This window comes from Equus przewalskii, chromosome 13, assembly GCF_037783145.1.
Source record: "Equus przewalskii isolate Varuska chromosome 13, EquPr2, whole genome shotgun sequence".
Lineage (NCBI taxonomy): Eukaryota > Metazoa > Chordata > Mammalia > Perissodactyla > Equidae > Equus > Equus przewalskii.
This window is the reverse complement of record NC_091843.1, coordinates 7,545,652-7,560,723: the sequence shown is the minus strand read 5'-3', so window position 1 is coordinate 7,560,723 and position 15,072 is coordinate 7,545,652. Positions and strand designations below refer to the sequence as shown.

The 15,072-nt window shown below is 48.1% G+C and overlaps 1 protein-coding gene and 1 long non-coding RNA gene across 7 annotated transcripts; one reads left to right on the top strand and one right to left on the bottom strand.

Moving 5' to 3' along the window:
* The first annotated feature begins 103 nt into the window (after positions 1-103).
* Positions 104-13,871, top strand: RPL26L1 (ribosomal protein L26 like 1). Of its 6 annotated transcripts, XM_070569041.1 has the most exons (7): positions 104-178; positions 639-757; positions 5,732-5,878; positions 5,987-6,411; positions 6,771-6,947; positions 12,741-12,881; positions 13,552-13,871. In XM_070569041.1, exons 5-7 carry the CDS (start codon positions 6,780-6,782, stop codon positions 13,678-13,680), a joined length of 438 nt encoding a protein of 145 aa, XP_070425142.1. In that variant the 5' UTR covers positions 104-178; positions 639-757; positions 5,732-5,878; positions 5,987-6,411; positions 6,771-6,779; the 3' UTR covers positions 13,681-13,871. The 6 variants fall into 6 exon arrangements, with proteins under 6 accessions (XP_070425142.1, XP_070425141.1, XP_008508096.1 ...); XM_070569040.1 differs by lacking the exon at positions 104-178 and having other exon boundaries at positions 638-757; positions 5,732-5,852; positions 5,987-6,407; XM_070569042.1 differs by lacking the exons at positions 104-178; positions 639-757 and adding an exon at positions 5,401-5,540.
* On the bottom strand, positions 9,479-10,909 carry LOC139075039 (uncharacterized). The gene is made up of 2 exons (XR_011525063.1): positions 10,523-10,909; positions 9,479-10,408 (listed from the first exon to the last, which is right to left on the bottom strand). It is a non-coding gene; the product is annotated as an uncharacterized lncRNA (long non-coding RNA).
* Positions 13,872-15,072: the final 1,201 nt, after the last annotated feature.

Below are 15,072 nucleotides of genomic sequence, written 5' to 3'. Positions count from 1 at the left end.
CCCAGCTTTGAGCCAAGGGCTGCACGAATGAAAGGTGTTTCATAGATTCTTGATTTCTGAGGACCTGGCATTCCATTTTCAGCCCTAAGCTCAGCGAAGGCAGATTATCAGCTATGCTGGTACTCACCGTCCCGCTGTGCAGTGCTTGGAGGGCCTTCCCCCAACGGCACAAATGTGGGTAAGCACATCAGGGATGAAAGTGGGAGCCAGCGGTCTGCAAGAAACTCTTCATTGAGCCTCCCCGTTCTCTCTCTAACATCCTGTCTGACATCTGAGTTTTGTGACACTCAAAGCTAGTAGTCAAGAGCAGTGTGCCTACCGTCAGTCAGTTTTGTGGCTTCCCAAACCTGTTTCTGCCAGCTGTGCTTTATGCTGTAGGGATGTGACTTAGTTAACCCATGAAATATGACTGACAATGAAAGCAGCTACAAAACTGAGTTGAATACTTTGGAGAGACCTGGTAAAAGTGAGTTGCCACCCCCTCCTCAAAATTAGAATTAGATGTGAACAAGACGACCGAAAAGGTTAGGGGGTGGGGGAGGTCCTTGAGGATTGTGCATTCACATTGAAAGTGTCTTAAGTCCTCGCTCCACATTAAAGAAACCGAAAACTGGAACTCTCTGGTTGCTTTATTTAAGGACACGCTTTATGTAAGGATAATGAAGAAGGACTCCAATAGAGGTCTCTCAGGGAAAAAGCCCTGCTTCAGGGTCAAAAGATTGGCGAATACGTTTTAAGTTGACATAAAACAGTTAAGGTATGTATGTGTCCTTTCTATGATTTCTCTCTTAAACCAATTCAGTTATCTAGCCAAGTGCAGATTGCGGTGTTTTGGTGTAAGAGGATTTCTCCCTCAGGGATTACAGCGCAGACCCACAGCGGGCAGGGGATGGGCTAGGGCTGTGCTGGTTCAGGCAGCAAGGGCTCCTCCTGTGGAGGCTGCAGCTGCCAAAGAGGTGCGTCAGCGACGAGAGAAGCCCCAGGGCTGTGGCCGCACTACCTGCGCGGGTACCGCAGACGCGATGTGAACCTTGGGAAGAAGTGGGGTGCAGCGTGGGGCTCATGAGTGGCAGCTGTAGTTTTTATTACCATATATCATCAATTAGTTTTTGATTCTTGCCAGAAACAAAGACATTTTCTCAATGTGGCAGACCATTGGTAGTCCTAACCCGTTCTGAGGAAACTGGGTCATTAGCTGCTCCAGCAGGTAGATGCAGCTGTCTAGAGATGTGAGAGGGGGCCCGGGGGGAGGAGAACATCCACCTGAGACCCTTTTCCCTCCCCAGTGGGTGTCTTCTGTCAGTCACGTAACAATGAAGCCATGCACTTTATTCTGGCGAAAATAAATTATTTCTGCCTTAACTGTTGTAGTAGCAGGCACCAGTGGTTGGGCATTCTCCATGTACCAGGCAAGGAGTGACTGTTCAGGCCCAGCCTTTCTTAATCCTCAAGCAGTCCTACGAAGTGAGTGTGACCTCCTTTCTAGGAAGGGGAACACAGGATTTAGTAACTTGTCTCCATCACACAGCCAGCTGGTGGTAAAGCTGGACTTCAACCCCCTGTCCGGCCGCCTCACTCCAGGGTTACAAGGAATTGTGTGGTTCCACCTCATCTCCAAGATCACCTTTTTTTCTTTTCTTTTCTTTTTTTTTTTTTTGAGGAAGATTAGCCCTGAGCTAACTACTGCCAGTCCTCCTCTTTTTGCTGAGGAAGACTGGCCCTGAGCTAGCATCCGTGCCCATCTTCCTCTACTTTATATGTGGGACGCCTACCACCAAGTAGTGCGTGCCAAGCGATGCCATGTCCGCACCCAGGATCTGAACCGGCGAACCCCAGGCCACTGAGAAGCAGAAGGTTCGAACTTAACCGCTGCGCATCCGGTCGGGCCCCCTCCAAGATCGTCTTGTCTGTGTCGAAAGGGAAAGCCGACACCCCCTCCCACCCGGCCCGGCCACCAGAAAAAGGGAAAATTGAAAGTAGCAAGGGTCTTCTGTCTTTTGTTTTCTTCCTTTAGACAGCCTGCAGAGAAAAGCTAAATTGAAAGTTGGGGATATTCTTAAACAAGAATTTAAAACCCTTAAAATATGATTTTAATTACACAAATGATACATGCTCATAGTGCCACTGGAGGAAAATCAGAGCAAAAGGGAAAATTAAAGTCACCCATAATGCCACTAATCTGAGATAATCACTGTTCACATTTTAGTGACATCCTTCCATAAACAAAATGGGATCGTGCTGTTAATATTATTTTGCAGATTACTTTTTTCCTCCTTAATAGACACCTTTCTACGTTAATGACTATGAATCTCATCATTATCTCAATACTATATTGGCTGCAAGATAACAATAGCCATATTGAGTATCTAATGGTGGATCATGTTCACATTCTGCTCCCATCTCTTTCTGTTTTCTCAGCTATAAAGGGGACAATTCAGAGGGTTCTTTGCCAGATTAAATAAGGTGATGTTTGTAAAGTTGTTGGCACAATGCCTGACAGTAAATGCTCAGCCTAATAAAATTGGCCATTTTTTTTTTAGAGATTGGCACCTGAGCTAACAACTGTTGCCAATCTTTTTTTTTTTTTTCTGCTTTATCTCCCCAAAGTCCCCCGGTACAAAGTTGTATATCTTAGTTGCAGGTCCTTCTAGTTGTGGCATGTGGGACGCCACCTCAACGTGGCTTGATAAGTGGTGCCATGTCCCTGCCCAGCATCTGAACGGTGGCATCCTGGGCCACCGCAGCAGAGTGGGCCGACTTAACCGCTTGGCCACAGGGCCAGCCCCAGATTGGCCATTGTTATTCGTTCACTTAATAAACAATAATTTCTACCACTTACTAAGTGCTTACTTTGTGCCAGACGTTGTGCTAAGAGTTCATTTAATCCTGACACCAAACCGATGTGGTAAGTACTATCATTATTCCCATTTCTCAGATGAGGAAAGTGAGTGACCAGGAGGCTAAATATCTTATCGAAAGTGTATTCAGGAAATGGTGGAGATCCAGACCGAGGCAGTGAGAATCCAGGGCTCAGGTACTTCCCACCACATCAGCCTCTGCCTCAGAGACATGAAAATATTCCCTGGGCATTTCCTCTGTGCCAGCCGTCGGCTAGGTCCTGGGGCTTCTCTACCAGTCCCTGTTCGTGTTTCCAAGGGTGGGCATGAGGGAAGACAGTAGGCAATCCCACTAAATCCTCATTAGACTGACGGAGCCTAGGCATTTTACCTGGTGATGTCATTGCGCCTGTCTTAATTCCCTGATCCACACTGGGGGTAAAAAAATGTCTCACCACCCTGGTGGATCCTGAATACACCTTGAGGATCTTGGGTTGTGAGGCTCTGCCCTCACATGGGTGCCCTGTGCTGAGGAGGCTCTCACTCCTTGGGAGCAGGGACGAGACCTCACCCCCGCCCCCGGATCCCTTTGATCTAGCCCTGTACCTGTGGCTCCATGCAGGTACCAAATAAACGATGATTAATTTAATGAGCAAATGCATGAATGCATATGTGAGTGAGTTAACGAATGAGTGAGATAGAGAAGTGAATGAATGAACAGAGAAGGAGCCAGTGAGTGAGTGAATGAATGAATGCATGAATGAACAAACTCATCAGCGGGCTTGGGTCTGAAGAAATGTAAGGCTGCTCTGACCCTCCTGTGCACTCGGTCATAACAGCGTCTGCTCCTGCCATGCCCATGGGAAATGGCCTCCTTTCCCTCCCCCCCCCCCCAGCTTTACTGAGATATAATTGGCCTATGACATTGTGTAAGTTTAAGGTGTACAACACGTTGATCTGATACACTTACGCACTGCGAAATGATTGTCACAGTGTTAGCTAACCCCTCCAGCACCTCTTGTGGCGAGAACATAGAAGATCTTCCCTTCCTGGGACTCTTCCCCCACCTCCTTCCTCCTGGAGCCTGACACACACGTAATGGGTGGCCTTACAGTTGCTATTGCGTCAACGACTTTCACTGCATACTCTGCTGCCTGGCTTCTGCAAACAGTCCAGGTGTGGCCATCCTCCCTGAGTCCGAGGCCAGAGGTCTCCAGCACTGACTGCAGGGGGTCTGGAATCCAGCAAGCCCCGGGATGAGGCCAGGTGCGCTGGTTGATCAAGAGTATTAGTAAACACGTGTTTGACAACTTCACATCACATGTCAGGGGACACTAATAAACTCGGAGAGAGCACAGGACGTGCCTGAGTCTGGCAAGCATCCCCCTTTCTGAATTTCAAGGTTAGCCACAAACTCTTCTATCTGGCATCCGCCACAAAGTAGGTGCTCAATACACACTGCTCCAGACTTAGAAGATTTCAACTTTGTGATGGTGAGTTCCAGCACGGAGTTCCATGTATTGTTGTATTGCACAGCTCTCAGATGAGGTCGGCTTTGGGATTCACCTTACTTTAAAGATTTACTCTAGGATGAATATGTCTACATTGTAATGAATGTTTTGGTTTCTTTCTTTTTGTCTTTTTTCTTTTGAAATATACATAGACTTAAATCATCTTGTGAAATGACACTATGTGTGCATAAAGGTTTCTACTCCTTAAAAAATCTTTGAGGGACTGCCCAGTGGCCTAGCAGTTAAGTTCGCACACTCTGCTTCAGTAGCCTAGGGTTCACCAGTTCGGATCCGGGGTGAGGACCTATGCATCACTTGTCAAGCCATGCTGTGGCAGGCGTCCCACATATAAAGTAGAGGAAGATGAGCACAGATGTTAGCTCAGGGCCAATCTTCTTCAGCAAAAAAAAAAAATGAAGAAGAGGATTGGCAACAGATGTTAGCTCAGGGCTAGTCTTCCTCAAAAAAAAATCTTTGAAAATTGTTGATCTTGTTCAACTTCTTACTCAATGCATTTTCAGCTTACGATATTTTCAACTTAAGGTGAGTTTATTGGACTTAACCCCATCCTATGTCGAGGAAGATCTATAGATATGAATTGAATGAATCAATTCATTCCGCGAATGAATGAATCAATCAGTGGGCGTCTCCGAGCCAGGACCGAGACCTTTCATTCCCAGGGCCCACGCAGGAGTCTCAGCCTGAGGATCCGTGGGTGGCGCCAGCTCCTCAGGGCAGTCTTCACGGGGGCGGGAGGCGGAGCTCAGCACAACACGGCGAGGCGAGGTGCGGCCGGGTGGGCGGGGCCTGGAGGGGCGGGGTGGGCGGGGCCTGGAGGGGCGGGGTGGGCGGGGCCTGGAGGGGCGGGGTGGGCGGGGCCTGGAGGAGCCGGGCGCGGTGGGGGGGCGGGGCGAGAAGGAGCGGGGCGCGGGGTTGCACGCCGGGCCTGGGGGGACCTCGGGGAACTGGGGGTGGGGTCGGGGGGCTGAAGCCGCAAACCCCAGGCGCCCTTGGGCCGCCGAGTCCCGGCACCGAGTAGGGCCTTTCCGAAGACTCGCAGAGTCGAAAAGGGAGAGACAGCACAACCCGAGGTCCAGCCAGCCTGGCGCATGGCACGTGTTTCTTCAAACACGGAAAGCCTACACTTTCCCTCCGGAGAGCTAATGGGAAAAGTCTGAATGGGGGAACTCTGGTGAGTGTGAGGCCGGCCTTAGGGCTGCCCTAGAGCAAGCCGCACTCATAGGCCTCTGCTTTTATTAGGAAAAATGGCTGACCGTGATTGACCGCTATGTGCCAGACACTGTTCTTAACACTCGACAAGGAGCCCCTTAATTCTCGTAACAACTCTGTGAGGCACCTACTAAGATCATCCCCATTTCACAGATGAGCAAACAGGCTCAGAAACAAGCAGACATCTCTCCACAGTCCAGCAACGTGAAGAGGCGCTTGGGTCCAGGTCTGACTCTACAACCCAGCTCTTAGCAACAGGACTGAAAAACTACGGGCAAGTTTTGCAAGACGAAGTGCTTGGTTCGAAACTATCCTCAAACACGGGTGCACCTTCAAAATCTTTGGGGGATGGTTCTTGCTTTAAATTCAGAATCCTGACCTCGACCTACCACTGTCTTGGTCTTGTAGGACTACGACGGAGCACGAAAATCTGCGTTTTGATTAGGCTCCTCCGTGATTTTGCAGAAGCAAGTCTGCAGATTGCATTTGGATCGTCATGATGTTGAAAGACCTCTGTGGAGGGGAACGGAAGCAAAGAAAGAGTTCGGGATAGCAAAGAGACTATTGGTGTACCTAGAAAAAAGACGTCAATAAGCTTCTGTCGCAGGCCCTACAGAAGGACGCCCCTTCTCCCCAGAGATGCCAACGCCTCGTGGTAGCGCCGGGGGACCTCTCGGAACGGGGCACTGCGATTCCACCCCAAGCCGCGGGGGGCGCCATTCAGTTTGCTTCCTGCGGAAATGGGGCACCGCTTCCTTTCTACGCTTGCGCGGCAGGGACGCCTCACTTCCGGCCCTGCGCGCGCACCTCCTGAGCCGCGCAGCGCCAGGTAGGTGAATGGAAGTTAGTGTTTTCTCCGCATGTGACGCCCTCCGCCCCACAGGACCCTTCCCCACGTGCTGCGGGGTCCCCGCCTCCCCAGATCTCCGCTTGGCCCCTGACCGTGCCTCCTTCTCCAGCCCGAGCCTTCCTCCCCCGGCCAGCCTCAAGGCCCGGTGCCGCCCTCTCCCCACGCCCGCACGCACGCGTCCTGGTATCCCCTAGACCCCTCACATCCCCTCTTCCCCCTCGGTCGCCTTCTTCCGAGGCGGCCGCCTCCGTAGAGCGCTTGCGCAGGGGTAGGGAGGGGTGTCCTGGGTGGAGAGCAAGCCCTGCGACCCCACCGAGCGCCCCTTCGCCCCTCTCTGTGCAGACGGTCACCATGAAGTTCAACCCCTTCGTGACCTCGGACCGCAGCAAAAACCGCAAACGCCACTTCAACGCCCCCTCGCACGTGCGCAGGAAGATCATGTCGTCGCCGCTCTCCAAGGAGCTGCGGCAGAAGTATAACGTGCGCTCCATGCCCATCCGCAAGGACGACGAGGTCCAGGTACGTCTCCCTCGGCCCTGGTTGCCCAGCCGCGTGGCGCTCGGGCGCCGCTTTGGCCTGAGGACGTTGTGTATGCTTGGACCTCGGAGACTCACGTGCCCTCAGGACCCTGGCAAGGAACGTGACCTGCAGATGTGTTCGACCGAAGCTGGGCCCCAGAGCCAGCAGGGAGTGCCTGCCCAGCTTCATTAGGAGCGTTCAAGTTCAGTTTTTTCATCATAATTTCTTTAAAAACAGTATGCCAGCTAAGCAAAACTCTGCCTTGGATTTAGCTGCTAGCTTGCTGGGGCGCTGGTTTCCCAGGTATGGCTCAGGGTGGCTCTTTGACCTCGAATCTGCAGGGGATGGTGCTGTGGTAAGAGCGGTGTGCAGTATCGTTGGCTTTAGTGGAGTGTGGGCGTTGGACGGTCCTGAGCTTGGCAGAGAGGATGGAGAAGCAGCAGCAAGTCAGAGGCATGGAAGTATGAAAGCGCATGGCCCCTGTGAGAGAGTGTAAGCTCTCTGTTCTCCCTGACTGGATCCCGGGATGTCTGGTCGGGAAAGGGGAGTGGCGGGTAGGGGGTGAGGGAAATAGGCAGGGGCTAGATTCCCAAATTGAAGGAATATTTACTGAGCGCTTATCACGCACTGTTCTAGACACTAGCAGTGAACGAGACTGACAAGGCTCCTGTTATCACAGAGCTCGCATTTTAGAGTAGGGTTTCCCAGCCTCAGCAGTGCCGACGTCCTGGACTGGATAATTCTACGTTGTGGGGAGCTCTCTTGTGCATTGTAGGATGTTTGGCAGCATCCCTGGCCTCTCCCCACTAGATGCCAGTAGTACTCCTCACAGTTGTGACAAGCAAAAAATTTCCAGTTATTGGCAAATGCAAATGCCTTGGGGGGCAAAATCCCCCTGTCTGCCACACCTCCCCTAGTTGTGAACCATTGTTTTAGAGAATGAGATGCGATAAGGCCAAGGGAGATTGTGGATCATCTAAGGCATTGAGACTTTTTGAAGGTGTGAGGAGCACTTTTAGAGGAAGATTGGAAGCAGAGGGTGTGACAGGAAAGAGTAGGAAGAGTAGTTCAGAGGTGTGATCAACAGTTTGAACTTCTCTCCTGGATCCTTCCCATCAGAATGTTCTAAAATGGAGGAATTGCAAATGTGTATCAGGGCTAGTTAGGCAAATTAAATAAGACAAATGAGCTGATGACCAGAAAATGGCAACTGGAGAGCTCATCCGCCTTTAAAGGAGATAGTTTGTACTTCAGCCCATTGCTGCCTTAGGGAAATGCAAGCTCATTGTTGTCAAATTCTTTGATTTTTCAAGAGAAGTGGAAAATTTAGATTCTCTTCCCAGCCCCACATTTTCTTCTAGTTACTATTCTCTGTGCCACCTGTATGGCGAGCCGCCTCCAAAAAGTTGTCTGCCCTTCCTCCCCTGCCACTCACTCTAAGATCTTCTCTAGACTGATCTCTGTCTCACTACCTTATAGGAACTGCTTCTGCCTGACGTCACCAGTCACCTCTTTACGACTAAATCCAGTGGACACATCTTGGTCTCATCCTCCTTGACCTTTCCAGCAGCATTTGGCACAGGTGGCTCCACCTTACTTATTGAAATAGTCTCTCTCTTTGGCTTCTGAGATGGTTCAGGCTCAGGCTCCTTTGCTGGCTTTCTCCTCCGTCTGATCCCCAAATGCTGGAGTTTGTCAGGGCCTGCACCTGGTCTAACATCTCATCTTGCCTACATTGTCTACCAGGGAGATGATATCTGTTCCGGAGCTTTAAAGGTCTGCACTGTGCTAACAACTCCCTCTTTTCTATCCCAGTCCAGACCACTTTCCTGAGCGTAGACCTGTAGATCTGTCTGCCTGCTGAACATCCTTAGTTAGGTATCTTGTAGCCATCTCAAATTTCTTATACGGGAGTACTCTTGATCCTAGCCCTCCTACTCCTCTGTAATCGGGTTCTCCTCTGTCTTCCACACCTCGATAAGCAACACTTCTCCACCTGCATGTGCCATAAACCTTTCAGTTATCCTTAACAACCCTCTCCCTAACCGCCTCTTCTAGGCTATCACTGAGTCTTACTAATTCTGCCTCTGAGATGAGTCTTGAATCTGACCAGTTCTTTACATTTCCAGTTTAGTTCAAGGCTCTCCAGCTTCCACTCTTACCCTTCTCAGGCATTCTCCACAGAGGGCTATTATTTGCAAATCAGATCCTGCTTAAAATCTATCAGTGGTCCTTGGTGTGCTTATTGTAAAATCTAAAAGCGTTGACAACAAGGCCCCGGGTGACCCAGTCCTGGTCTGCGTCTCCAGCCTCATCTCACCCTGTTATCTCCCACGTGCTCTGTAGTCCAGACCCCCTGGCCTTTTCCGGTCTTTAAATGCACCTTGATCTGTTTTCCCTCTGTGTCTTCGCCCAGAATGCTGCTTCTGTGTAGAAGGCTCTTCCTTTTGCCCTTTCCCTGACTAGCTCCTCATTTTTCAGGTCTGATCTTAAATATCACTTCCTCAGAAAGGCCTTCCCAGATCCTTCAATCACGTTATAGCATAGCATCCTTTATTTTTCCTTCATAACAATGAGCACAGTTTGAGATCTTTTTTTTTTTTAAAGAAAAAAAGGCATGATGTACGAACAGTAAAAGGCACAGGTGAGTTTTGTCATGTGTAGCCATCATCCTAATTATGACATGGACTGTTTTTATCATCCTGGGAAGATCCCATGTGCCATATTCCAGTTAGTGATCATATATTTGCATGTTTACTTGTTATCTGCCTACTACCCATCAGAGTAAGCCCCATGATGCCAGAGAACTTCTCTTTTTTGTTGCCTGACCTCATTATAGAGCCTGGCATACAGCAGGGGCACAGTCAATATTTGTTGGATGAATTAAAAATTATTGACCGGATAGAATTGGAAGGTGAGGTAAAGAAAAGGCGGGTAGGGGAGAAGGAGCTGCCATTTTTGAATGCCTATGAGGTAGGAATTGTTTCCTTTTTAGATATGAAAAAACTGAAATTCGGGTTAAATATTGAAGAAATAATACAGAAAATGAGTGAACCCAGGTCTGACTCCAAAGGCTGTACTGGATAAACACGTGTCCACCAGGAGAATGAAATAGTCCCATTTGGGTTCTTCTGAATTTCACCTCTTTGTCTGAGCAGTCACTATTCTCCTGTTTACAGAGGAAATTAAAGCTATCATCCAGGAACTTTCAGAACTCCTGGCTCCATAGCCTGATTTACCTGCAGTTCGCCCCTCCGTCTTTCTTCTCTCCTGTTACAATGAAAGAGATGCCGCTCTTTCTCTAGGGCTGGTCCATCTGTCATATGCTGCGGTCCTCCACTCTCTCCTCTCCCCTTGAGATCCTTCTATCCGTTATCCCTGTGCTCCATGGTTTGCTTTAACTTTTCCTCCATACTTGTCCCTTCTCGTCAGCATTTAGACACATTCAGGTTTTCCCCTCTCTGAAAATAAAAAATGACCCCTTAACTTCACATCTCTTTCAAGCATATATCGTCTCTCTCATCATCTTCAGAGCCAGGCTCCTTGGGACTGTCTTCTCACCACCTCCTCCTCACCTCTGGTGAACTTGTCGCCTTGCTGTAGACTTCCCTGGCTTCCGTCTGACCGCTCCGCCAAGAGCACTGTAGCCACGGTCACCAGTGACCAGCTCGTTGTCACATCTTTTCCTTTACCCCACCTGTAGTTCACCGTTCCATGGCCCTCTTGGCTGCTCCAAGGCCACGCTCCCCCATTTTCCCATTCTCTCTGGCCACTTCAGTCTCTCTCTCAAGGTCTTCCAAAATGTTGGCTTTCTCAGATTTCTTCATTCTGCCCTCTTATACCACCAGATCTCTGAGCAAAATTAGGCTTCGATTGCCGTCGCTGTTGATGACTCCAACATCTTTGTGGCCGACCTGGTTGGCCTTCCGGCTCTGTGTGGAATTCTCCACTAGAATGTCACTAGGTGCCTCATATTCGACGTGTTCCAAACTAAACTGTTTTCTCCTAATGCCCAATTCTTCCCCAATGTTCCATGCCTCTGGGATGGAACATCCAGAGGCGTATCCATCCATCCAGTTGCCCAGCCGGACTGGGTATCATTCTTGCCTCTTCTCCCTCACCTTTCCAGTTAAGTCATTTAGTCTTATCCCATCCCCCTGCTCGCTGGGTATAGCATTTGTCCACTTCTCTTTAACCCACTGTTCCTTTAGAGTTGTTTTACTAACGTCTTTCTTCAGTCTTGAGGATACGTAATAGGGTCTTTTCACAGATTTTTCTGCATGAGAGTCTCTGGTGATACAGAGGGTGGTAGATTTTCAGTGAGGCCTGGCTGTTCTCTTTTCAACCTGAAAATTGCCTCAGTGAGTAAGCTGGGCAATCTAGGTACTTTTAGGAGCATTGAGATTCGCCATTTCCCTATATGTGGTACTTCCTCTCTGCTTATTAATCAACATCACCTGCATTGTGTCAGCTATTTAGAAGGGTCTTGTCTTCAGGGAAGCCATAATCTAGTTGGTTTTCTAACACAGTTGGAACATGAGCGGATTTTTAGTACATACGCAAAAACAATCCATTCGATTTTTTTTTTTTTTTTTTTTTTGGTAGGGAAGGCTTTGCCCTGAGCTAAAGTCTGGCCAGTCTTCCTCTTCCCCCCACCCCCCCTCAAAGCCCTAGCGCATGGCTGTATATCCTGGTTGTAAGTCCTTCTGGTTCTTCTGTGTAACAACTGTCACAGCATGGCAACTGACAGATGGGTGGGGTGGTCCTGTGACTGGGAAACGAACCCCAGCCTCCGAAGCAGTGAGGGTGCCAAACTTTAGCCACTAGACCATCGGGCTGGCTCAACCCATTAGATTTTAATTTGACATTTTAATTTTTTTCTGGCTATAAAATATTTGTGTTAATTTTAGAAATATTGAAATTTGGAAGAATATAAATTAGAAAAATAATCATCTGTAACCCTACTTCGTGCCTAATAGCAACCATTATTGACATTTGGATATATTTCCATCCCATCATGTTATATGCCACATATATGAAACACATACACACAAGATTCAGACTATATTCTATATATAGCTTTGTATTCTCCTTTTTTCTCTAAAGATCATATCTTGAGCATTTTCATAGGTCATAAGTTACTTTTTGAAAATAGGATTTTAAATGCTTACATGAGAGTCTGAGTATAATGTCTTTAACCATTCTTTATTTAGATCTTGAGAATAATATTTTTTCTTTCTTAAATTTTATTTATCTGTTTGTTTATTTTCTGGTGAGGCAGATTGGCCCTCAAGTAACATCTGTGCCCATCTTCCTCTATTTTGTATGTGGGATGCCACCACAGCATGGCTTGATGAGTGGTGTGTAGGTCCACGCCCAGGATCCAAACCCTGGGCCACCAAAGTGGAACACACGGACTTAACCACTGTGCCACCGGGCCAGCCCCATATTTATTTATTTTTGAGCTATAATAGACATATAACTTTGTATTAGTTTCAGATGTACAGTAATTATATTTTTTAATTCTCAGGACTTGTTCTCTGATGGCTATCCTAATTCAAGGAACATTTTGTTTTTCAGATAAGAGAAGAAAAAAATTCAGGTGAATTTCCACCTGACTTAGAATAACACAAAGCAGATTTATACCCAAAAAATAGCTGACTTGACTGCCAGGATTAACCTGCTTTTGTGGAAAAAGTTATGTGTTAGCATGTGTGTTCCTGGTGATCAATTTCCTCGCTATGATAGTCATGCGTTAGAAATGGGGGAATTCTCTTTTGCATTTCCTCTTAGGTGGTTCGAGGACACTACAAAGGTCAGCAAATTGGCAAGGTAGTCCAGGTGTACAGGAAGAAATATGTCATCTACATCGAGCGGGTGCAGCGGGAGAAGGCAAATGGCACGACCGTCCACGTGGGCATTCACCCAAGCAAGGTATCGACGTGTTGGTCCTGTTGACACAGGTGGCCCTGGCATGGGCTTCCAGAGAGGGGTCAGGCAGGCTTGACTGATTCACTGGCTTAATTATATCATGGAGGATCCAGATTCTCTCCCGGTCTGTTTTGTTAGCCTTGGCGAAGGCTCCCTCTTCAAGCAGGTGGCAAGAGAGTGCCAGGCCTTCAGGCATCACTTCCACACTAGATTATGTCCAGAGGGAGGCGAGAGAGCATCTCTTTCTTTGGCCCTCACACCCACCTATGGAATGAGCTGTTCCTCCCTCGCACTCCCAGTTTATGCACTGTCTTGTAGGCTCTCCCTCCTCCAGAGTTTCAGATCCTCGAGGGGAGAATGGTTGGGGTCTTACTTAGCCTTACAATCACTGTATTGCCCAGTAACTGGTGGGAATGCAGGTGTTTTTTAAACAATGCGTTTTGCCTCCCAAGAGATAATAGACAAACCAGAAACATGTTAGTAATACGATTTTTCCAACCTAAATGAGATTTCATATCACTAGACTTATCTGACTCCTCAGGAGTCAGGGAGTCTGGCTGGCAGAAGAACGACCTCAAGCTGCTGTAGTCGAGGGAGGCTCTGCTGTGCAAAGTAAGCGTTAGAGAGCCTTTCCACTTGGAAAAGCTAACATCTGTCTTCCCACTCCCAACAGGTGGCTATCACCAGATTAAAACTAGACAAAGATCGGAAAACAATTCTTGAACGCAAAGCCAAATCTCGACAAGTTGGAAAAGAGAAAGGCAAATATAAGGAAGAACTTATTGAGAAAATGCAGGAGTGAATATAGCCTGTTCTGTAGCTGTGGTGTAACTAATAGGTTTTTGTTCTGGTCTGTATTCCTTTGAAACTTTTCAGAGTGTCTCTGGAACATTTTGTTTCCTTCCTGTTTTGTTGTTGATATGTGACTCTGTAAATCTACTTTTACTGTTTTGATTAATAATTTTATGAATAAAAATTGGAACTGCTTCCCAATTACAAGTGGAATTCGCATTGTATTCTAGACACAATCCGTCGTATTATCGGTTCCCGATTGCCGGTCTTTCATACATTTCATCTGCAGAGCAGCAAATGGCAGTGGTAGGACAGCCCTGCTCCAGCCTGGCCCTCATGCTGATGGATGGACAGGCCAGGGCTCTGGTCCCTGATGCAGGGGTTCGTCCCACTCAGTGGAGGTCATGTTGTGAACTGGCACGCACAGAGGCCCCACTGAGCAATGGTGCTGCTTTTCACAGCCACGTCTCAGGCCTGACAGATTGCTCTCTGGCCAGCTTCTCCTTTTTGCTCCAACCAAGCCAAATAGTGTGCAGCTCCCTGACCAGGCTGCCCTTCCCAAGATGTTGACTTTGCAAGTGCCGTTTCCATGTGACTGAAATGCCCCTCCCTACTCCTGAGGCTAACTCAGGAAACCCATGGCCAGTAGGTGATATCAGACAGATACTGTTTGTCTTTCTGTTGTTTTCACAATTAAAAAAAAAAAAGTCAATTTCCAACATTTAAAACTTGGGGGATTCCACAGAGAAATCCAGATGGCTTCATCTGGCCGCGTGGGGTCTTGATCCTGCACAGTGTCGGTTGTATGGAGCCAGGGGCTGGCTGCACCCTAGTCTGCGCTCTCCGCTTGTGTAACCTTGTTGCCTGGCCCCTGCTGGCATCTGAGTTTTAGACTCCAGGTCAAACTTGTAGTTACTCTTCAAGATTTAGCTCCAGAGCCACATCTGTAATCTTCCCTTGCCTCTGTGATAAATAATCTAAAATAGATCAAACTGAGCTTTTTATGGCTCTCTAGTAACACGGAGCTTATCTGACACACGAGTGTCTCAAATGTTGACTAAATCAGAGTTATTTCCCATTTTGACTGATGAAGAAAATGAGCTTAGGTCAATTGTCCAAATTCAGAGAACATGAGATGGAGCCAGGATTTGAACCGCTTCCCACCTTAGCCAGCTGTTGCCGGTGTTCCCTCACTGTCAGCCCTGTATTGGAGTCTGATAAGAGACTGGACGTTTGTATGGAACAGAAGAACCTGTGTATTTGCAGCAGTAGTACTGCTTAGTGGGAAAAGCATCGTCACCAGCGGTTAAGCTCCAGTCCCAGCTCTGCCACTGGACGATCATAAGCCTTTGAGCAAATCACTCATCTCCGAGCTTCCGTTTTCTAAGTAGTAAAACACGGT

Bases quoted from the DNA above. Each gene is read 5' to 3' on its own strand.
- RPL26L1 (XM_070569041.1), top strand. From the start codon at position 6,780: ATGAAGTTCAACCCCTTCGTGACCTCGGACCGCAGCAAAAACCGCAAA. The intron at 6,948-12,740 runs GTACGTCTCCCT...ATTTCCTCTTAG, and splicing joins GCAAGGACGACGAGGTCCAG to GTGGTTCGAGGACACTACAA. The intron at 12,882-13,551 runs GTATCGACGTGT...CACTCCCAACAG, and splicing joins TGGGCATTCACCCAAGCAAG to GTGGCTATCACCAGATTAAA.